General features: G+C 38.7%; 1 protein-coding gene across 1 annotated transcript in view; it reads left to right on the top strand.

The window, feature by feature from the left end:
• Window positions 1-22,484, top strand: part of mrpl11 (mitochondrial ribosomal protein L11) — a 110,699-nt gene that overhangs the window by 31,349 nt on the left and 56,866 nt on the right. The window contains exon 2 of the mRNA XM_087799114.1: window positions 2,083-2,255. Coding sequence (XP_087655240.1) covers window positions 2,133-2,255 — 123 coding nt within the window. The 5' untranslated portion in view covers window positions 2,083-2,132. The remainder of the gene's footprint in view (window positions 1-2,082; window positions 2,256-22,484) is intronic.

The raw sequence follows: 22,484 nt of genomic DNA, 5'->3' as shown, positions 1-22,484 counted from the left end.
TTGACATCATTGTGCTATCATACTTGGTGTAGAATATTTTCTCGATAGTATCCAGTTTAAAGTAATTGTGAAAATACGTGACAATATTAGTATTTACTGTTCATCATTAATGTACGGTTTATTTTATATATATATATATATATGTATATATATATATATATAGTATACACACACACACATTGGTTAAGAGGATGAACGATTATTGATGAACAAATATATATACGATATATAAATATAACGAGTTTTAATGGTAAATAAAAACAGAGTACACACACAGTACTACGTCTCCACGCACCAGTAGTTCACGTCTGTTCGACAGCATTTGTTACATTAATCATTTGTTTGGACGAACGATCCGACATGAATGAGAACAATATCTGCTGAAGTTGAAATCATGTCGAGCTTCTTGATTCTTCTTCTACACAAAAAATGACTAGAGGCTCTTGTGTGTGTTTGTTTAAACCTTTCCTTCTCGACATCTTTATCCGACCAGAGACCACAAGAATTAAGAATCCATCAAAAGTTTCCCCGCAGGAAAAAACCCGGCCCGGAATAAGGAGTAAAAGATTTATGGTCGTCATTAAAGTGACACCATAAAGTGAAACGAGGTGTCAAAGAGAGACTGTAAATAACCGTCAGTTGTGTATCGATGTTTTGTCGATAAGATGTGTCGGGGGATCATGGTGGTCTACGGGTCGAGGGAATAACAAACACTCAGAAATGTCCAGTAATGGGACCAGAGCTCAGGGTCCGGCAGGATTACAACAGTGATCAAGTGCATCAAATTAAGTAGAGACTTGGCCCTCGTCCACCACCGCGACTCCCAGGAGACCCTCCGGCTTTTACAACATTCTTGGCCCAGAGCCGCTTTTTAATCAACTGGAAAACCACAATCTCACACTATTTGCTTTAAAAGAAAGAAAAAAAACTCCATAATTCATTGAAAACCTTCAAATTCACAGTGAAAGTCTCTTAATTCTAGATAGTGTTTGATTTTTTTTCTGTCCCTGGAAACTAAACCATGACGTACGAGATGTTTGCTTGTGAAGAAGAAATACTTTTGTCATCGAGAAACATTTTCTGAAAGACTCGAGCCATTTAAAAAAGAACTAAAGTCCAGCGATGACTAATTTGTGAAGGGTCACGGCTGAACGTCCACTGCAGGATATAGAAGTATGTGACGTATATAAAGATAAAGAGGTCTTTTCTTTGGAGGCTCAAAGAATTTAATTGATTTATTTTCAGATATGTTCAAATGAAAAGATGTCTGGTGTTTTTTTCCATGACTTTAAAAGCCTGAAGGTTTAATATTTTGTGTCATTATTGACTCTGAATGAAAACAAATACACAGTTTGTATGTAAGAGCAGCTTCTACATATTCTGCAGTTACAGTTGTGACACTAGGGGGAGCCATAAACAATCTTTGAATCATACTTATTGCTGCTTTAATGTCACTTGAACCTATGTTGAGATTTTAAACTGGTTCTGAGATATTCTTGATCTCAAAATGACCGCCATGAACTGCTCTGTGTCTGGACTAAGATGATTTTTACTTTCCCGTATTAATAGCATGAATTGGCTAATTTTCTGCGTCTCATTCCAAGGAAAACGTTAAAGTCAATAAGAACTTTGTAGCTGAAATATTAAATAAAGTGTTATGATTCAGTTACAGCCATGTTTTTTTTTCATAATCCATCGAGATCGGATGAAAAATGTTGCTAGCAGTCTTTTAAGTAAAGGGCCTTTGGATTTTTTGATCTAAATATTTTTCTCAGTTCTGTATCAAAGCCAGGTACTTCAGCAGGTGTATCTATATTTGAGTTGGAAGAAGCTAATTCAACTCATCATCACTACAAAGTTCCACATCTATTAGCTTGAAGACATTTGCAGAGTGTCTTGATATCAACATTATGTAAAGCTAAGCTAAGCTAGCATTAAAACTCCAAAGCTCCACAGTTTTACATGAACCAACCTCGTCTAAACCTCCTGAGTCTGGTGTTGGTTTGTCTGCATCCGTGACGTTGGCTTGAGTCTTGATTTTTACTGTAGAACTCACTTCAGTTGTACTTTTCCTCCCTGCAGTGAAGCGATCGAGCGACTCGTCGGAGACAAGAATCCCGCAGACGACCAAGATGTCAAAGATCTCTAAAGCGGCGAAGGCCGTGAAGAAAGTCAACTTAAGCAATACGATCCGGGCCATCGTGAGGTCAGGACAAGCCGCCCCGGGGCCCCCGCTGGGCCCCGTCCTCGGCCAGGTGAGATCATTAGCTTCTACTTTTCATCCTTATTAAGCTGGATCGCTGGAGCGAGGCCTCGTTCCGTCGCCCGACCTTTTGTTCTCTGCTCTCATTAGCGGCCAATCAAGCCGGTCCTCGCATCGTGATCCATGTTTCCGTGTCGGAGTGTGTGTTCGACGCCATTCTTATTCTGGCGCCGTCGCCACACACTCCGTCTTCCTCTGCATCTATTTTCTCACACAGACCAACACCTGCTGTCGACATGTATCAGTGTCACTTTTCCACACACCAGCTGCAGCCGAAGGTTTTTACCTTAAATTCAAGTTTTATTGTCGCCGTTACATTCAGAAAAATCTCTTCCATGAACAATACTTGGGGGTAGAAACATTTAGTCTTTCACTGAATCAACGGCATTTATTTGAACTTGGGTGTCGTCCCTCTGAGTAACGATGAACATAATGCTTTGCCGCCCAGTCGCACGGGATGAGTATTACCTGTGGACCTCTGGTAATTTGTAATAATTGTAGAGAATGTTTTAATCCCATGTGAATGTCTGTGATTTGTAATGTAATAATTCAAATGACCGACTGTAATTCACCAAACACAGATGTCGGGTGATGATACTAATCCTGTGTGAATTCGAATGTCTGTGGATGTAATGGTGAATGCCACATATATCTCACTGTTACGGACTTCTAGGAACTTGCCATTGTGTTGATATTTATTTCCGCTGTTTTATTTTGAAGGGGTACAAAATGGGTAGATCGAGTTCGTTGTTGTTGGGGGTGTGTTCCCCATGACCAAAGTAAAGAAGATGTGCGCGCTGCGCAGCTACAAACTAAAGTTCCAGTCTCGTTGTTTCCCGCACGAATACACTCGGTTACACAACTGTAAACAGTGTCTCTTCTGTCAGAATAATGTTGTGGCACATTTATGTGCAGCTCTCGCTGTTGAGCGTCTGCACAAGTTGAAAAACAAACTTTTGTCCACTTTATCTTCTCTAAACGAAGAACGCTTGGTTACACTAACTTTCTCTTTCAGTCATTTTTATATCTGCATCTCTAGTTAATGTCAGTCAAAATGACTATTTGACAGACGTCGCTGTGAATGCACTTAAAATAACACAGAGGAGGTAATTTACAAAACACTGAAGTCCCTGGTAATACTTATCCCGTGAGAATAGGGCTATAAACGTAGAATTTGAATACAGAACTGTAGCGACCAATCAGATGTTATTGGGTAGAAAGGCATCATGGGAGTTTACAGTATTGTTGCACCATAAGTAAGGCTTGTATAAAGCTTTTCTATTCTATTCTATTGTGTGGCCATTTTGTTGTTCCAATAAATCACTTGTGTGTGAACAAAGAAAAGGGGTTTTACAGCCACAATGTAATTAAATATGTATTAACGTGAACCAGGATGTAAGACGTTCAACTGTACAGTTTCCTCCAGTACTGCAGAGGGACGTTCAAGTTTTTTTGCTTACGGAGGCACAACACAACTTTTTAACGACTTGACCAACACATCGACTCCCATAATTGTTGCTCACTGAACAAGGAATGTTTGGACCTTTTAAATATATAGGATTTTTCTCTGGCAAACGAAGCAATAAAGTGCAAACAGTTTAATCAGCTTGAATGCCTGGTTTGTTCTTCCCATTGGGTCTCGCGCCGGAACGTCCTCTGTGTCCGATTAAAGTGAAATATATTGAAAAGCCTTTATGGATAGTGGATTGAAGATCCATTATATAATTGAAAGTCCATCGAGGCGTCTTAAAACTATACGAAGCAGAGTTTTTTTCCTCATTAGATCAAAGGACGGATACAAGGTGGAATGACGTCGCATCCCTCGATGCTTCCTCCTCTTGACCCCGACGGCGAGACTCGAGTCTGGTCCTTACTCTGATGTTCTCTCGTCTCTGGGTTTGATGGACGGAATCACAGACCTTTATTTACTCGTATCAAAGTCAAGCTGAGGAATGTCGCTCGCATGTTGAGCAGGAGAGTCGAGCTGTGTCTCAAATCACATACTTGTGTACTTAAAGTTAGAATTGAGACGCACTTATGCACTAAAACGACCAAGTATGTGAAATGTAGTGCGCCATACACACTACATTGTCACTAAAACTCAAAAAAGACAAAACTGAGTGTGGATCGATGGACACTTTCTATGGCTCCATCTTAGTGACGTTGACGTTGTAAACGGAAGTTACGTCATTTTTACACATATATATATATATATATATATATATACTTACAGGTGTATTTTCAGCAGCAGTAGCTGCTTTGCCACCTGCTGGCAGCAAACATGCTGCCAGCAGGTGGCGATAGTGTTCCTACAGCTGGTTGAAACCATCGTTAAATAGAAGTAGAAGAAGAAGCTGTCATTTCCTGTTAGTGTGTAGCAGCAGAGTTTGATTTGAGACATACTATCTGTGGAGAATGAGTTACTAGTTAGTACGTACACTATCCTGATGCATACTAACTTCTAGTATACTAAGAGAAGTATGTTTGAGACATACTATCTGTTGAGGATTAGTTACTAGTTAGTACGTACACTATCCTGATGCATACTAACTTCTAGTATACTAAGAGAAGTATGTTTGAGACATACTATCTGTGGAGGATTAGTTACTAGTTAGTACGTACACTATCCTGATGCATACTAACTTCTAGTATACTAAGAGAAGTATGTTTGAGACATACTATCTGTTGAGGATTAGTTACTAGTTAGTACGTACACTATCCTGATGCATACTAACTTCTAGTATACTAAGAGAAGTATGTTTGAGACATACTATCTGTGGAGGATTAGTTACTAGTTAGTACGTACACTATCCTGATACATACTAACTTCTAGTATACTAAGAGAAGTATGTTTGAGACATACTATCTGTTGAGGATTAGTTACTAGTTAGTACGTACACTATCCTGATGATACTAACTTCTAGTATACTAAGAGAAGTATGTTTGAGACATACTATCTGTTGAGGATTAGTTACTAGTTAGTACGTACACTATCCTGATGCATACTAACTTCTAGTATACTAAGAGAAGTATGTTTGAGACATACTATCTGTGGAGGATTAGTTACTAGTTAGTACGTACACTATCCTGATACATACTAACTTCTAGTATACTGAGAGAAGTATGTTTGAGACATACTATCTGTGGAGGATTAGTTACTAGTTAGTACGTACACTATCCTGATACATACTAACTTCTAGTATACTGAGAGAAGTATGTTTGAGACATACTATCTGTGGAGGATTAGTTACTAGTTAGTACGTACACTATCCTGATGCATACATTGAGACACAACAATACGATTGTTATTCCGAGTGTTAAAAATGTTAATTATTTATTTCAGTGAACGTCGAAGGTTATTTTTCAGACACAAAAGTGTTTTTTTTGCTTCATTTTCAGGCGTTGACTTTGAAAGAACTGAGAACGCGTCTGTTCATCGATGAATATCAAGTAATGATGGATTATTTTTGTAATTCAAGACATTTGGTGCTTCAAACGTTTGTCTCCGCGTGGATCGAGAGTGAAAGGCGTCTTTTATTCCGGCTTTAATCTCAAAGTCTTTCTCATTAACTTTTATTTGCATCTTAAACTGCCGCTGCCGGCGAACAAACCTCTTTAAACCCGAGCGCTCGTCCCGCACATACAAATGATCTCGTTAGCTTTCGCTAATTGACGGCCTCGTCAGCGTCGGACGCTCTCGCGCCCACGTGGACGTCGATTCATCTCGTCGGAGGAGGAACGAGTGTCGCTGCTGAACATCGTGTTATCAACAAGCTGACGTTCGCCTTCAGACGCCGACGGAATCTAATGAGTCTCGAGCTTTTGACGGATGGAAATGGATTCAGACAAACGCGTCTGTTTCTATCACGACATCGTTTGTTCTTCTCAACGACGCTTGAATGTGATTTATTGGGATTCACGGGTCACTTATTCACGATAAATACTCTATAACTATATGAAGTATATTCCCTGTATACAGCTGAAATAACTTCTGTTGTCCGTAGTACTTACCAATGTCGAAAGAATTGGATATTCTAGAACAATCACATACTTGGTAATAAGTATTTATTAAATGTCATCAGAATTAAATGTATTTTAATTTTAAAGCGAGTAATAAAGTAATATTTGTAGAGCGCTTTTCCTTGACAAGAAAGATCTTTCTCGCCTGCAGTTCATAGAAAAATACTTCTGAGCCGCTCTAGTAGAAGAACTCACATTTCTCCTTCAAACTCTTCACTGGCTGCCAGTTTCTTTCAGGATCATTTTTAAATTCTGGTTCTTACTTTCACATCTATTCATGGTCAGACTCCACTGTCTTGGTTTACATGAACATTTCCTAGACATTTTCTTTATAAGATCTGTTTGTAAAAGATGTATAAATAAAATTTATACAATTTTCTCCTCCAGATGGATTTGATGCTCTTGGTGTTAAAAAATTAGCAAAAAATATTATTTTGAAACTTTCCTCGAAACAGGATCTATTTGTTTCTAAAACCCTATATATATTTTTTTTTAATTTCTATTATTCCTCTACTTCTATATGTTTTTTAATGCAATTTATTTTTACTAAATGTCTTTTTTCTTCCCCCTAATTTTTATAGCTAAAAACTTTTGTAAATATGACATTTTCCTCAAAAATGTTTGTTTCTAAATGCTAAATGCTCTTTCATTTTTTATTAAAACACTGTTTCAAAGCTTTAAACTTTTGTGTAAAATGTATATTTCTGTCCTAAATAATGACATGAAAAGCTTACGTTGCAGTTTCATAATTATGATGTGACGTAGAAACGTGTGAAGTTGAGAAAACTAGAATAATTTTCATTTTTTAATACATATGATGAGCAAAAACGACAACATTCAGTAGAACCTACAAGAAAAAGAGGATGAATAAAGTGAGATGAAGCTACTTGTTGTTGTCTTTGAGGTTGTTGTTAGAATCTACATCTGGATTTAAAGACATAAAACCATTCGTTCATGTCTGTGTTTATAAACGACATCGAAAATCTTCTACGTTTCTGTCAGAGAGTCTTGCTCTGAGAAAATTTTCCTTCCAAGTGTTGGTCGGGTCTGAATTGTGCGTTGAAGTGGTTGTCGTGATTGTCGTGATTGTGTCTCGTGATGGAACGCTTGACCTTCTTTGTAATCCTCTCGTACCCGAGCTCTTGCGGCTCCATCACGGCTCAGATTGGCTGCAGTGACTCGTGACCAGATCGTAGACGTCGTTGTATTTGCTTGTTTGAGCTCAAAGAAAAGGCAGAGAAGGAGAAGAACGAATGAAAACTAGTCGTTTCTGAAGATCATTTGTGTTTTTGTTTGGATCAAACCTCTATAGATTCCTGTTGTTGCCGATCGGTATTGGAAATAAGTGCAATATTTTGATATTGTTGTCTTGAATTGCGATATCGATATTAATGCGAGTACTGAAGTGTAGGTCCAGGGCTTTTGTTTATTTCAACGCTTTGGTGTCGACATGATGGTAGAAAAATATCTCTTATAACGCTCAGTCTCGCGGGACTTGCATCGGTTTCCCGCCAAATTGAGCGACATCAGAGAGGAGCCGCCGGCGCGTCGTGATATCACCAAATCAATAATTAATCCTTGTACACGTACACATAACACTTTATAAATGACGCTAACAACTTAGCTCGTTAGCATACGGTGAAGACGCACACATAACACTTTATAAATGACGCTAACAACTTAGCTCGTTAGCATACGGTGAAGACGGACACATAACACTTTATAAATGACGCTAACAACTTAGCTCGTTAGCATACGGTGAAGACGGACACATAACACTTTATAAATGACGCTAACAACTTAGCTCGTTAGCATACGGTGAAGACGGACACATAACACTTTATAAATGACGCTAACAACTTAGCTCGTTAGCATACGGTGAAGACGGACAGGTTTGTTTGGAAGTTCACGATCTTATAAGAAAACAACTGAGACGAGATGAAAAGTTCTTACAATATGTTGCTTTAACAAAGGAGGTTGAAAGAGACGAGTGACTGGATCACTAGTGTTTGACTAGATCATAAGTTAGTATTACTTCTCTCTATATACTGAGCTAAGTCGGCAAGCTGCGCCGCACAGTTCACAGACAGACGGAGACGTAAACAACAACGAGACATAGAAGTACAAATTGACAACTTTACAGAACGTGACACTGATTGGTCAAAGGTCGCATTCAATAAATGCTTGATTTATACAATAAAAAATGATAAATGATCACGTTTTCGATGCATATCACACGTGACAATATCACGCTATCGATATTTTTCCCATATATCGTGCAGCCTTATTGCTATCGATTGATTTACGGGTTCAAATAAAAAGGATTTCCAAAGACCCTGTAGTGTGATGTAGAAAAACAACAATATCATAGCCTGTGATGGACGGCTGACCTTCTGCTCCGGTGCGACCCAGATTGGCTTCGGCCGCCTGTCGCTCTGGAAAACCAGAGATGGATGGATGAAGATGGATGGATGGAACGATGTCATCCGAGTGACGGAGCAGCTCGATCATTTGTTGGGTCTATGATGCTGTGGTTGAGAACAATCTTCTGCTTCATTATTTTGTAAAAGGTTCTCTGGCTCGAGCCGCTTCCACTTTAAATATGTAGGAGCTGGAACTACTGGAGTAAATTCTGGTTTAATTCCGTCTTCAGAAAAACACCACGATTTGATTCCTGCTGTGATTTAAAAAGAAAAAAAACTCCTCACCCTGAGTTGAATGTATAATTCATTTTCCTTTAAAAAGTCACTTTCATACCACAAACTCCTGCTAACAACCAATACATAATTAACCCTTTATTTAATCTTTTTATTCACGAATCAACTTCTCTTTCTTGACGTATATGAGGTTTAATCAGTTTATTGTGATCCGCAGCTTTAATATCCGTCTTAAAATGTCTTTTTATTGTTCGCTAATCTTCTCAAATGTCTCTCAAACAAGTTTGTTTTGCCAAATCATCCTGGAGCGATTCACTGATGGTTCTTTGTTAGTTTGGGGAACAGAGAGGTTTGATCTGAAGATGATGCAAAATAATATCTTTTCTGTTGTTTGTTCAAATCTGCCTCCACTTGTTTTTTGTTGTCTTTCATCTCCTTGTTTGTTTCTGTGTTTCTCTTAATCTTCTGCCTCGACTGCCGACTTCAAACTGTTCGGGGAGATTTTATTTAGACTCGAGTCGTGAAGTTTTGCAGGAGTTTCAGTTCAAAAATGATATTTTTATTGTGATTTCAAACTTAGATTCCACGAGTAATAATAGTAAGAGTATCTTCGATGATCTCAGTTATTCAAGGAGAACATGTTCCAAGGCCAACAGACGTCAATATTACTAGGATTGGAATTATTACATTTTTAGTGTTTTTAAGCACTTCGAACTCAGTTCAACTAATATTATGAATTCTTCAATAAATACTTAAAACCATACTTCACTCATTTTCTACTCATGTTGACTAAGGGTTTGGAACATTTTCAGAGCAATCTGTTCATTTTAGAGTTATAGACAAAAATGTTTGTTTACATGGTTTTGGTTTAATGCTATAAAATTGTGGTAATTTCTCTTGAAATTTTGATTTTAGTCAAACAATTTTCAACTATAATCAAACGATTTTCAACTATAATCAAACAGTTTTCAACTATAATCAAACAATTTTCAACTATAATCAAACAATTTTCAACTATAATCAAACAATTTTCAATTATAATCAAACAATCTTCAACTATAATCAAACAATTTTCAACTATAATCAAACAATATTCAACTATAATCAAACAATATTCAACTATAATCAAACAATTTTCAACTATAATCCAACAATTTTCAACTATACTCAAACAATTTTCAACTATAATCCAACAATTTTCAACTATAATCCAACAATTTTCAACTATAATCCAACAATTTTCAACTATAATCAAACCATTTTCAACTATAATCAAAAAATGTTCAACTATAATCAAACAATTTTAAACTATAACAGACATTATTAAACTATAATCATACAGTTTTCAACTATTATCAAACGATTTTTAATTTATCTCAAACAATTATTTAAAATAAAAAAATAAAAATGTATACAAACATTAATAACGACAGTTCCATAGTTTATTACATTTTTTTTATATCTCATCAGGCAAACAATAGTTCGCCAACCACTAGGGGGCGACTCCCACGCAGCATTCTGAAATAAGAACAAAGGAACGAAACAAAAGAAGTTGTTTATAATATTACAGTTTTTTTTTGCATCATTTATCATTTTATTGTGATTAAAATGTTCATTTTACGCTTAAAGTCGTTTACATAGATTTGGTTCAATTCAAAAAAAATGTGGTATTTTCCCTCAAAATTGTGATTTATTATTGTGATAATAGCTGTGTATCTCACTGAAGAAAGTATCTAAGGCAGTAAAACACGTGTATCTCTTCACCTCAGAGTTAAACGACATAAACTGCGATTAAAGCTTCGTTGAATGGAAGTCGACGACAGTTTGACTCGCGGTGATAGTTCTATTAATTCAGCAGCAAATGTGAGAAATGTCTGCGACACAACCTGCTCCGACTCTGTGGCAGCAAAGTGTCATAATTACTGCAGCACTATCGATAATTAAATGCAATTTGAATGGATTTCCTGAAGCTCCAGAGGTTCTGATGCAGAGTCTGACACGCAGCCAATTATATCCGTACGAGCGAGATTATAGTCACCATTAAAACTTCTCTGTTCGGGTTGTTTGTTTCTTCAGAGCAACGTTGGAATCTTTTACCATCAATGTGTTAAAATACGGTGTTTGTTCACTTGTTAAATCAACTAAATGTATTATTATTGTTATTATTGTTATTGTTGTCAACATGTTTTATGCTGATGCGTCAACATTCTCATCAGAAGATGTTTTTCTTGGATGATGCGTCTGATATGAGTGTCTTAAAGTGCGATATCGATATTAATGCAATATTTTTCCTTCACCTAAAAATGCAGGAGTGAGTGAAGGTCCGGGGGTTTAAAGAAGGAAAACGATGATATTTCCCTTTCGTTTATTTCAACGCTTCGGTGTCGACATGATGGTAGAAAAATATCTCTTATAACGCTCAGTCTCGCGGGACTTGCATCGGTTTCCCGCCAAACTGAGAGACATCAGAGAGGAGCCGCCGGCGCGTCGTGATATCACCAAATCAATAATAAATCCTTGTACACGCACACATAACACTTTATAAATGACGCTAACAACTTAGCTGGTTAGCTTACGGTGAAGACGGACACGTAACACTTTATAAATGACGCTAACAACTTAGCTCGTTAGCATACGGTGAAGACGGACACATAACACTTTATAAATGATGCTAACAACTTAGCTCGTTAGCATACGGTGAAGACGGACACATAACACTTTATAAATGACGCTAACAACTTAGCTCGTTAGCATACGGTGAAGACGGACACATAACACTTTATAAATGACGCTAACAACTTAGCTCGTTAGCATACGGTGAAGACGGACACATAACACTTTATAAATGATGCTAACAACTTAGCTCGTTAGCATACGGTGAAGACGGACACATAACACTTTATAAATGATGCTAACAACTTAGCTCGTTAGCATACGGTGAAGACGGACACATAACACTTTATAAATGACGCTAACAACTTAGCTCGTTAGCATACGGTGAAGACGGACACATAACACTTTATAAATGACGCTAACAACTTAGCTCGTTAGCATACGGTGAAGACGGACACATAACACTTTATAAATGACGCTAACAACTTAGCTCGTTAGCATACGGTGAAGACGGACACATAACACTTTATAAATGACGCTAACAACTTAGCTCGTTAGCATATGGTGAAGACGGACACATAACACTTTATAAATGACGCTAACAACTTAGCTCGTTAGCATACGGTAAAGACGGACACATAACACTTTATAAATGACGCTAACAACTTTTATTTGAGCTTTTTCCTGATTATCTTTTATAGAATGAAGTTTTAACTGTGTCTTGTTCAAGTTCTCGGTGACCCTGGTCTAGAAAGACGCTCTAGAAATAACCATTACTTCAGTGTCAGGGTGAGAACGCTGCATTTACTGCAGGAGTCGACTGTTATGGATTTCCCGTCAGAACACCAGCAGAAGGTAAATCTTGAAGCATGTGTTGGTTCCGAAGACAAAGTGGACATAAATCTCTCACCTGCTGAACATGAAGGTCGTCACTTTCATGCCAAGTTTCCTCCATGAATCCATCGTCATTAAGTCGAGGTGTTGTTCGTGTCTCTCTGGATCCGAGTTCAGCTGCTGATGTACTTTAATGATGGTTCATAGTTGGAGAGGAACTTCAAACACTCGCAGTTGTTTAACATTAAAACCATTTTATTTCTGCAGTCGCTCGTCTTAAGAATATCTTCTCGGAGCAGAAGTTGTTTCTTCATGTTCGTCTTGACTGTGATGAGTTCGAGTCTCTTTCTTCCGCTGGTGGACATTTAGAATGTTTTACTTCGAGTCACTCGCTGCTGTTTTTTTATTGTGTTGAGTTTTAACTTGAATAGTTCTTATTATTATCATATACACTCATTTTATTTACCAACTCAAAGGAAATATACAGAAGAGTTTGATAACTGAAGACCCTGGCTCCATATCTTCATTTGAAGAACATTTTCAACTATAGTCAAACAATTTTCAACTATAATCAAACAATTTTCAACTATAATCAAACAATATAAACTATTTTCAATTATAATCAAACTAACTTCAACTATAATCCAACAATTTTAAACTGTAATAAAACAATTTTTAACTATAATCAAACTATTTTCAACTATAATCAAACAATATAAACTATTTTCAACTATAATCAAACAATATAAACTATTTTCAATTATAATCCAACAATTTTCAACTATAATCCAACAATTTTCAACTATAATCGAACAATTTTCAACTATAATCGAACAATTTTCAACTGTAATCGAACAATTTTCAACTATAATCAAGTTGACATAATGTTACAAAAAGAGAAAGTTATTTGTAAAACTTTATTATTCTGATCTTGATCTGCGTCTCATTCTCTTGTTGCAGCTGCTGATGGACTTTGTCTCGTACTTATAAATGAACTTGATGGTTTCCATTGTGAGCATCAGTTTGACCTTGATAAAGAAGGGTCATGACTGAAGGTCACAAACTCATTCAAGTGAAACTGTGAACAGAAACAACATTATTATTCTCTGAGTGAGTGAAACCTTCAACCTTGGTTCTCGTCTCCTCGTCGCCTGAAGTCACTTCACGGCAGACTTTAATATTTGTCTGCTTCTCGCACGTCCAAGTCTTTTGCATCATGTCTTTGAAGAAGTGCTGCTGATGAGAGCAGTGATGAATGATTCAGACGCTCCTGCTGCAGAAGCATGTGTGAGCTGCTGATACGTCAGAGGTGTTGAGGCGAGGTGACTCGTGACCCGGAGCTCCGTCACTCAGCAAGTGTTTGGAGAAGGAACCTCTGGATTCCTGGAGATGTTGTCGTCTCATGAATGTGTTCGGTCCACGTTCTCGTCACTGCGTCTCTGCAGCGAACACATGACTGTTGGTGCTTCAGGGCGACTCCTCCATCTTTACCATCGTTCTTTTATCTGCGTCTCCTCGAGAACTTGATGGAGTGCAGCACGACTGTCGACCGCAGGGCAGAGCTCTACAGATGAGGGAGCAGAAGTACTGATGAGGAGAGGTTTGAGGAGCTGAGAGGAGGAGGTTTGAGGAGGTGAGATGATGAGGTGAGAGGAGATGAGGTTTGAGGAGATGAGATGAAGAGGTTTGAGGAGATGAGATGAGGAGGTTTGAGGAGCTGAGATGAGGAGGTGAGATGATGAGGTGAGAGGAGATGAGGTTTGAGGAGATGAGATGAAGAGGTTTGAGGAGATGAGATGAGGAGGTTTGAGGAGCTGAGATGAGGAGGTTTGAGGAGATGAGATGAAGAGGTTCGTGGAGATGAGATGAAGAGGTTTGAGGAGATGAGATGAGGAGGTTTGAGGAGATGAGATGAAGAGGTTCGTGGAGATGAGATGAGGAGGTTTGAGGAGCTGAGATGAGGAGGTTTGAGGAGATGAGATGAAGAGGTTCGTGGAGATGAGATGAAGAGGTTTGAGGAGCTGAGATGAGGAGGTTTGAGGAGATGAGATGAAGAGGTTCGTGGAGATGAGATGAGGAGGTTTGAGGAGCTGAGATGAGGAGGTTTGAGGAGCTGAGATGAGGAGGTTTGAGGAGCTGAGATGAAGAGGTTCGAGGAGATGAGATGAAGAGGTTTGAGGAGCTGAGATGAGGAGGTTTGAGGAGCTGAGATGAAGAGGTTCGAGGAGATGAGATGAAGAGGTTTGAGGAGCTGAGATGAGGAGGTTTGAGGAGCTGAGATGAGGAGGTGAGATGAGGTGAGAGGAGATGAGGTTTGAGGAGCTGAAATGAAGAGGTTTGAGGAGATGAGATGAAGAGGTTTGAGGAGATGAGATGAAGAGGCTTGAGGAGATGAGATGAAGAGGTTTGAGGAGATGAGATGAAGAGGTTTGAGGAGATGAGATGAAGAGATTTGAGGAGATGAGATGAAGAGGTTTGAGGAGATGAGATGAAGAGGTTTGAGGAGTTGAGATGATGAGGTTTGAGGAGGTGAAATGATGAGGTGAGAGGAGGTGAGAGGAGGTGAGAGGAGATGAGGTTTGAGGAGATGAGATGAAGAGGTTCGAGGAGATGAGATGAAGAGGTTCGAGGAGATGAGATGAAGAGGTTCGAGGAGTTGAGATGATGAGGTTCGAGGAGATGAGATGAAGAGGTTCGAGGAGATGAGATGAAGAGGTTTGATGATGAGGTGAGAGGAGATGAGATGAAGAGGTTCGAGGAGGTGCAAATGCATCTTGAATCTTGAAGGACCTCGAACATGTGCAAGTTGGTCACAGTTTGAAAAAAATCTGCTGCTCTTACAGTAATAGAAAATATAAGAAGTTTCCCAGAAGGCTTTGCATCCAGCGTGTGTTTGAAATGTAGAGCGAGCTTCACAAACTGCGATGAAAGAAAGACTGTTTGAGTTCGACGCTGTCAGCGACTTCAGCGGCTCCTCAGAGCTCCTCAGAGCTCCTCAGAGCTCCTCAGAGCTCCTCAGAGCCCCCCCCCACAGCAGGCTCTCCTCCTGGAGGAGGTTCTCTTTGTGAGGAGCAGGAGTTTGAATCGACTGTACATGAAGCCACTCCAAGGAGGAGCCACAGCTGGAGGAGCCCATGTTCGGAGGCTCTGAAGGCACTGTAGCATCAGGACCACATGGACGACTGCGAGGACCTGATGGAGCTGGAGGCAGAACTCTGATGAATGATGGTCTTGTGCGTGTGTGTGTGTGTGCGTGTGTGTGTGTGCGTGTTCACGCCGTCGTCACTTCACCGGTTACACATAAAAACATGCAATTTTCTCGTCTGCACATTGAATCCTGAATAACTGTCGTTCCGCGGAAGCACCGGCGAGTACGAGTCGGTTATTTCTCCCTGAAGCCTTTTTGGCCTTGAATCATTTGAAATGACTACAGCAGCCTTTTTCTTTTTTCTTTTTTCTTTGTGTGTTTATGACACATTGCCAATAACATTGCAGCTCGGCAGCCAATGAGCTGTCAACACGGGCCAAGAATGAATCACTTTATTATTTCACACTCAGTCCTGAAGGTGTAGCTGAAGACGGATGTGGAATAACATCAGTGTACTCACTCACACATGCACACACACACGCTCACACACACACACACACACACACCAAGTTCCCCGCCGAGCCCAGCTCGACTCTCCCCGTCTATAAATAACCAACTTTCAGTGAGCTTCGGATCTTATATCGAAGCGTTACAATGGATTCAATCTCCAGATTGTTCCGAGTCCCTGGTGGTCCATATTGTGTCGGAGGATTATTGATGGTTCTTTTTTTTCCACCTCTGATGTGATCGTGTGACGTTTAATGAAGGAGAGAAACGATGTGTTGTGCAGACGGAGGTCTCTCTCTGAACATGTGATCCCGTCTCGTGGTCCGTCTGGACCGACCCTGGTTTACTCTGGTTTACTGGTTGACTCTGGTTTGCTCTGGTTTGCTCTGGTTTACTGGTTGACTCTGGTTTACTGGTTTGCTCTGGTTTGCTCTGGTTTACTGGTTGACTCTGGTTTACTGGTTTGCTCTGGTTTACTCTGGTCCCGTCTACCGTTTAATGACATCATACGACGTTATAGTCGCAGCGGATGCGTTGACGTGACGCACACATTGAAACGTCCGAAAAACATTAAACTCGGCATCTTGTAACATTTCAGAATCGAGGTCAGAGCGTTGAGCTCCAGGTCGTGGACGGACTAGAAGATTCCGAGGCTGTTCTCAGGTCTTCTTCACCAACATATGTTCTCTTCAGTTCACGCTCCAGGGAGAAGAAGACGAAACTAAAACTCTGTATTTCTCATCGTGTCGAGCATAAGTTGCTGCAATAAGACTCGAGAGAATAAAGTTTTAATGTACTTTATTATATTATATTTTTATTAAACTCTTAACAGTTTTGTTATCCTTAAATGACACGAACACATCATCAACACAACATTAAAACTGTCTGTCATTTGAAATTGAATCTGAACGAGACACGAAATGAAGACTTTGATGAATAATTTGTTGATAGTTTGACTCTTGAAGCTACAAATGAGTCTTTTGAAGTCGTCGTGTGAATCCATCTTTCAATTAACGCCAGGATTAAGTTGAGGAACATCTTCTGATCACAGTTGATCCTTCAGTTGAAACGGTGTCTTTGACGAGTTGTAATCGAGTTTTAAATAGAGTTGGTCATAAGATGAACACTAATAATATCTCAGCCACGAAACAAGTGCTTCTGGTTTTTCTGGTTTGGTGTTTTTACCTTTCATGATTATTTTTTAATCATTTTAATATTATGAATAAAAAGAAAAACATTTAATTCTTGATTTCAATAATTGAGCCACAAAAATAAATTGGATCAACACAAGAACAATAGTTAAATTCTCTGTTTTCTTCTGTATTCTTTTATTCTGTAGGCACTTTAGCAAATTTAATTTGACCCATAGACGAGTCTCTCCCTCACTTTGTCTCCAGTGTAACGGTTTCTTAAGCACGATTACGATACGATTCAATACGATACACTTATCTCATGATACAATTAAATACGATACACTGATCTCATGATACAATTCATTTATCTCATGATACGATTCAATACGATACACTTATCTCATGATACGATTCATTAATCTCATGATACGATTCAATATGATACACTTATCTCATGATACAATTCATTAATCTCATGATACGATTCATTAATCTCATGATACAATTCATTTATCTCATGATACGATTCAATACGATACACTTATCTCATGATACGATTCATTAATCTCATGATACGATTCAATATGATACACTTATCTCATGATACAATTCATTAATCTCATGATACGATTCATTAATCTCATGATACGATTCAATACGATACACTGATCTCATGATACGATTCAATATGATACACTAATCTCATGATACGATTCATTAATCTCATGATATGATTCAATACGATACACTGATCTCATGATACGATTCAATAAGATACACTTATCTCATGATACGATTAAATACGATACACTTATCTCATGTTACGATTCAATAAGATACACTTATCTCATGATACGATTTAATACGATACACTAATCTCACGATATGATTCAATACGATACACTGATCTCATGATACGATTCAATACGATACAATTTAGTTCAATACTTTCATCTTACGATGTGATTTGACACTAATTTCCTTTTGTTATACTTGCATCATTACCCCAAGAATTTTAGGGGACGCTGACTTTTAGTGACATTGTGTGATTGTTCCGCCGGACAAAAGGGACAAAAACACTGGGAATATTTGCATATTAAAGAAATCTAGTCATTTTACAAACATTTTACAAAATATTTTACAAACTTAATTGAAAATAAATGAACCACACAATCCAGAGGACAATGATTAAATAAAACATAAAAATAAATAAACAAATCTACTAGAGTGCTGTTGAATATCAGGTTAATATTGTGAAAGAAAGGCTGATGAATTTATCGGTGTGTTTTCTCACAGCCCTTGTTGCCAAATCATTAAAGCTTTTCCTTCTGTAGCTATTTTTCTCTACTTACAAAAATTGCATTAATTGTCGCCACTTCTAATCTCCCGTCGTTGGAAACGTTGTTTTTCCGTCGGCCACAGACCAGAGGACGAGTCGTGGGGAAGATCGGCTGGTTTGAAACTCTCGGATATTAAAAAACATGAGCTTGGGGTCACGTGAGCGAGTTTAAGAATTGATGATGCGTGAGCGGCTTTTACTGCCTCCATGAAACACATGATTGCTCAACGGCTCCACGTCACATCAGGACTGATGCCATCTGTCGGAGACGCTCGATGATGGATCCGGACGAGAATCTTCCGGCGACGTCGAGCCCAAACATGTTGCATGAGCCATTTATTTCACGAGGAGATCAATACTTGGCATCTTTGTGTCGTTGCAATATCACCACACTTAGTGCCGCAGTATTACAGCGTATTGATTTTGTATGTTAGCGGCGTCTGATTTATGGCCAGATGGACTTTGAATCATGGCCCTGCTGCCGCCTAATGAAAATATAAATCCGCTTTCTTCTGCATTTCTGCTATTTTTCTATCGGAATCCCAGCGACGTGACGGAGAAAACGCTCGCTCTGTGGCGCCGGCCGTGGCGTTCCAATACGTCAGGAAGTGACATTAAGTAACCCTCGAATCATAAGTTAAGAAATGACTTTTTCAAAACAGACCCTCAGATCTTTGTTTGTTCCGACTTCATTACTGTGATGCATCTCGTTGTTTCTCCGCTCGGGGAACGACAGTAACGACATTTAAGTCCATGAATGACTTTCAATATCGTCTCCATCGTGATGTCGATTAAATGACGCCGTTATTGTACTTTCTCTTGTTTGTTTTCTTCTTCTGTGATCTATTGAACGTCAGCTGTTGGGCAGACGCTTCATGGTCGTGACAAAAGGATGTTTCAAGTCGTTTTTGAGGTTTTCTCAAAATGAAAACGTTGATATGGTTCATCGTAAAAATGATAAAGTTTAAGATCAGATAAAAGAAGAGATTATTGAGATTAACAATTATAAAAACTGATTAATTAATACATTTGTTTGAGAGCTAAAAGATTTTAACCCTTTGTGCGATTGATCTAAATTCACTGTTTGGAAATTAAAGTGTTAATTAAAACAAAACGTATATTGTTAAATAATTGATCAGATCTTAATTCATCATATTTAATTGATAAACAATTGGTGGGAAATTAATCATAACAAATTACTGAAATTAAAGAACTCTGCAGCCAGAATTCTGAGCCGCTCTAGTAGAAGAACTCACATTTCTCCTTCAAACTCTTCATAAAATTCTGGTTCTTACTTTCAGATCTATTCATGGTCAGACCTTCCATCAGTGATCTGATCCAGACTTACACCCCAGCTCGGGCTCTGAGGTCTGTGGATCAGAATCTACTGATGGTTCCTGAACTTCCGGACCAGAGGAGAGAAATCCTTCCAGACTGTTGCTCCTAAGCTTTGGAACCATCTCTGTGTTTTATTACCTACTTATCTTTTCATTTTCTCGAGGAAAACCATGTTTGGCAACTTTTCAATGGTCATAATGTTGGTGATAACACAGAGCGGTTTTATAGGTGAAGGTCAGAGTGTTTGATACATCAATTTATTTTTTAAAGAGACCCACTGTTTTTACGAGTCGTATCTAATAGTTGGTTTTATGATATTGAGCTTTATACTTCAAACCTTCTTTACAGTCATAGTTCAATTCAAACGTCACTCATTTTTCTACTCGACTTATGTTGATTATTTTCAGAGTAATCTGTTCTTTTTAGAGTTATAGACAAAAATGCTTGTTAATTTTAATGTAGCAGGTGGAGCTCAGTTGTCTTCATCTTCGTCCAAAAAGACACTTCAAAACATCCAAATACCTCAAACTACTCGTCTGTAACGTCCATCGTGGATTGAAGCTCTACACGAGAAGAATTGGTTATAAAAATCTAAAAACAAGTCTTTACTCAAGGTTTTGTTTGTGAATAAATCTCATGCGTACTGTGCGAGCTCGGTTTGAAACGCTTCTGTTACACTATTGCAGTTGCGTTACTGCATTAGTGGGAGGAGCCAGAAAACAAACGTGTTCAATGTTCCTTAAAGAAACCGTTGAAGCTGATTTTCACTCTTTGATTTTTCATCTCGACGTTAAACCACTGACTTAATGTCATCGTCATCTAAAGATCTTCGTCTCTGATAACAGTGCGTTTTCTGAGGTCAGAGCGTTGAGCCCCAAGGTCGTGGACGGACTAGAAGATTGCGAGGCTGTTCTCAGGTCGACTGACCACATGTGCAGCGTCTTCTTCACCAACATATGTTCTCTTCAGTTCACGCTCCAGGGAGAGAAGACCAAACAAACACACTGTATTTCTCATCGTGTCGAGCAGAAAGTGCTGCAATAAGACTAATATTACATGGATATATGTTGGATTTAATGTAAGAATAAAGTATTAATGTACTTCAAGTAATATTCTTTTGTTAAACTCTCAACCGTTTTTTTATCCTTAAATGACACGAACGCATCATCAACACAACATTAAAACTGTCTGTCATTTGAAATTGAATCTGAACGAGACACGAAATGAAGACTTTGATGAATAATTTGTTGATAGTTTGACTCTTGAAGCTACAAATGAGTCTTTTGAAGTCGTCGTGTGAATCCATCTTTCAATTAACGCCAGGATTAAGTTGAGGAACATCTTCTGATCACAGTTGATCCTTCAGTTGAAACGGTGTCTTTGACGAGTTGTAATAGAGTTTTAAATAGAGTTGGTCATAAGATGAACACTAATAATATCTCAGCCACAAAACAAGAGTTCTTGTCATTTTTCTTGTCAATCAAACAAACTGTCGTTTATTTTTGCTTCAACAAACTAACATCTCTCTGTCATCAGCTCTTAAGATGTTGAAGTGAAATCTTAACTCACTGTGTTTGGAGGAAAAACATCCGACACAGATTTTTCTATAGTCTTAGAAAATCTAAAGTTGCTCTGGAATTCTACATCAATAAAAAGCATTGATTAACCTTCTTTTGATAAAGTTATTAAAGTTTCAATACATCATTCTGAGAATGTTTGTCATAATTGACTCGGTTATATTTCTTTTCAATCCGTTTCTCAATTTGCCTTTTAATTTCTCCGACAGTCGTGGGCCGGAGGGAAATTATCGACTTGTTTTCGTGCGATAAATGCAGCGTTTTAAGAGGCGCTAATGTGATCCGTCAGTGCGCCGTAAACTTGTTGAGCTCGTACTTAAAAACCCAAACCCGACGATCGCACACACCATTACACCGGCGCTCGCCGCCCCAACTGCTGAGACAGAATACATCGGCGCGTTGTTTGTGTTGACTGTGCGAATGTGTCGACACAAAATGGAAACTCATCACACAAGTTTTTCTGTGCGTGAGCTGCAGCTCCGCCGACGGCAGGGACTCCCAGCATGCACTGCTGCTGCTCGATGACCTCGTGGTGGAGTTTGACCTGTGAATTGGTCTGTGACCTTTTCATCCAGTGCGTGGTCGGTCTCCTCTGACCTCTGACCTCAACCAGATCCACTGCAACATTTTCTCTTCTGAGAAACTGACTGTTTTCCGAGTACATCAGTTATTTCTTAAATATTCTCCCTCTTAAGTCGGATCAATGTTCTGACGACTTGTTAACGTTCTTCTTCCTGCTGATACCTGTGACTGTTGTTCAAGTGTTTGTTGGAAAGAGCGGCTCGTCGAAGGGCTTGAGGAGATAATGGAAGCGACGTATCCTTTTTCACGTTGTCCTTTCAAGGAACTCGTTCCCGTCACACGTAATCTTTTCTTCTCAGGACGACAAAAACACAAAACCAACCGTCAAATTGTTGCCGTCGCTCTGAAAGGCTGGCGCCGCCGGACGAGCTCTTAAAACGACATGTCGTTTAGCAAACCGCTTTTAAAAAGTCACTTTGGCGACTCGTCATCATACTTAATAGATTGAAGAAAATATATTGTCCTACAAAATAAATGTAAGCAGAAATACTTCACAATTAATTCTTAAGTTTAAGACAAAGTACCATATATTT

The sequence above is a fragment of the Callionymus lyra genome, chromosome 9, assembly GCF_982586985.1.
Source record: "Callionymus lyra chromosome 9, fCalLyr1.hap1.1, whole genome shotgun sequence".
Lineage (NCBI taxonomy): Eukaryota > Metazoa > Chordata > Actinopteri > Syngnathiformes > Callionymidae > Callionymus > Callionymus lyra.
Note: the sequence above shows the minus strand (reverse complement) of the source record. Positions and strands in the feature narration are given on the sequence as shown.